The sequence below is a fragment of the Montipora foliosa genome, chromosome 4 (genome assembly GCF_036669935.1).
Source record: "Montipora foliosa isolate CH-2021 chromosome 4, ASM3666993v2, whole genome shotgun sequence".
NCBI lineage: Eukaryota > Metazoa > Cnidaria > Anthozoa > Scleractinia > Acroporidae > Montipora > Montipora foliosa.
In genome coordinates, this window is record NC_090872.1 from 24931504 (window position 1) to 24934003 (window position 2500).

General features: G+C 39.7%; 1 protein-coding gene across 3 annotated transcripts in view; it reads right to left on the reverse strand.

The window, feature by feature from the left end:
• The window catches only part of LOC138000404 (voltage-dependent calcium channel subunit alpha-2/delta-1-like), a 58380-nt gene that overhangs the window by 19533 nt on the left and 36347 nt on the right, over positions 1-2500 (reverse strand). For all 3 annotated transcript variants that reach the window (XR_011123123.1, XM_068846789.1, XM_068846788.1), the window contains exon 29: positions 1335-1400. Coding sequence is in view for 2 of the 3 variants with exons in the window: in XM_068846789.1 (XP_068702890.1) it covers positions 1335-1400 (66 nt within the window). In the remaining variant the exon portion in view is untranslated. The remainder of the gene's footprint in view (positions 1-1334; positions 1401-2500) is intronic.

A 2500-nucleotide genomic window follows, 5' to 3' on the forward strand; every position in this document is an offset into this window, starting at 1 on the left:
AGATATCACCTTTTTATATTTGTAAATATGTTTAATTTTTAATTTTATATTTTATTTTGATCATTTATTTTGTGTAATTGAATTTGAGTAAATGAATTAATTAGTTAATGAAACGTAGCTTTTGGTGACGTCACCGTTGCCGTCGTCGTTGTTATAGCAGGGAGTTTATGCAAAGACGACGTCAAAAAACAAGAATATTACTAGCAGACCACCCCGGTCAAAAGAGGTCTTATGTCCATGGCAAAGATTGTAAGCTCACTTCATCGTGTTCAAAGGAACCTCCTGTATTGCATAAAGAAATGAGGCTGGAAACGGATCTCTCCCCTGGCGTGAAATGTCGTTTGAAGGCTTAGGAATGTCGAGTTTTCAGTAGAGTCAATTACTGCTTCAAACTACGAAGATAAGGAGTTGACAACCACGGCCTAATGGATAAATGGTTAGGAGGCGTGGGAAAGAACTGCTTAAATGAAGAATATCATGCATAAAGGCCAGGCTCGGCGACTTTCCCAATTTGAAGTGGATATGACAGATTTTTCTTTATTTACTCAATTGAACCATCATGGTGTTTCACTTAAAACGACCAATTCTATGCCTTTCAGCCTTTTAGCCTTTAAAAAATCAGAATTTTCACTTCCAGTGAGGTACAACACCGCGCTAGTAAGGAGACTGGGAATAGCAGGTCAGTGACGTCAACACAGGAACGCAGGGACTTCTAGCGGGGATAGAAAATTTAGTTCTTTTGCTTCTACATTATTGCAATCAAATACAATGCATCTCAGAAGCAGTTCCACCAACTTCTCGATCTAAAAAAGGGAAAATTCGGGCCCTGGAAGAAATTCCGTTCGTGTATCGAGGTCAAAGTTCTGCTATTCCCAGTCTTCTTACTGGCGAGGTTTTGTACCCGCCAGAAGTGAAAATTCCGATTTTAAAAGGCTGAAAGGCACAGAATAAAATTGGTCTGGATTTTTTGGTTGCTTTTAGCTCAGAAAACCGTATTTTACTTGAGTAAATAAAGAAAATCGGTCATATGCACTTTAATTATTGTTCCTCCCTAAAGGGCCGGCCGATGGTAACCCCCTTTCTTCAACATGAGCAAGGACCGCACCATGATCTGAAAATTCTCGGTTTTCACATGATGTCACGACCGCCATGTTGGTGCCCTAAACAAAGAAAAGGCGGCCATGTTGGTGCCCCGAGCAAATCCTCCGGGAATTGAAATCTATTGTTATGCAAACGCTTCCTTTTGTTTTCGTTGAAAAACATGGCTGTTGATCACGTGAGTGAAAACCAGCAATTGGGTTGATAATAGTTTGTACCATGAGATGAACACTTACACTTTTGTCATTGCCCGCCACCACAAATCCATTTTCATCCAAAAGATAACAGTAGACGCCTTCATACTGTTGGGACAAAGATTTCAATTAACATTGAGCGTATTTAGCAAACGATGTATTCGAGACTTGTGATAAGCTGGAAAGGGCTGGCTTCGCGGGAAAATCAATCTTAAGGACGGTGCCTACTACTGTTATTGCGCATACGTTCTGCGCATCTCGAGATACTCGGATTTCCTATCGGTGATGCTTACTAATACAGGGATATTTTTGCGCGGTTCAAAACTATCCAGAGAAAGTAGATCTTAGTAAGTACTCTTGGTATCCAAAAAGAAAATTGGGGGTAACCATGCAATTTTGAGAGATAATTAAGCTTCAATTTGAGAAAGAATGCCATGCATTGCTTTGTATTTTAAAGTTTTTTCCAAATATTATTCGTGAATTATCTTTGAAAAATGCGTGGTTACCCCCAATTTTCTTTTTGGATTTCAATAACACTTGTTAAGACATAGTTAGTTACTAACTATGGTTAAGATCTACATTTCCTGCATAATCACACACCGGGGCAAAAATATCTTTAATTAGTAGGCACCGTCCTTAAGGAAGCTCGAAAGGGTTTCAACACTTAGAAGATTCTCTGTTTAGATCGATTAACCCTACAACACTGTATCAAGTAACAGCAATGTTATCGTACCATATGAAACACCAATTATTTCCAAACAAGATGTGATCATTATTGTGATGTAATAAGTTACCTTAGCAACGGGAAAGCCCAGCAAAAACACCCCAGATTTTGGATTTTAGTTGCTCATATCTCAAAAACGAACTGCCATTGTAATTACATCCGCGAATAGTTAGACTTTCAAGTCTTCTCGGATAAGGACTGCAAATCGGAGGTCCCGTGTCAGCCCTTGTTGGAAATCAAATAGTATGGTCGGGGGCATCTTTCACTTTCTAAAATAAATTGCAGACTGCGTAACAAGCAGCCTGGCTAAAGTCTCCCACAAAAACGCATTGTAAATTAGTCCTCAAAAGCCCCGACGGGGAGAGACTAATAACTTCAGTTCACTTCACTTCCAAGGACACTGACTTTTCAGTTGTTCTTTCGCTCGGCGCCAACAACTGAGTTTCTCATCCTTCCTAAGGGCTCATTACACCTTAAACATCCA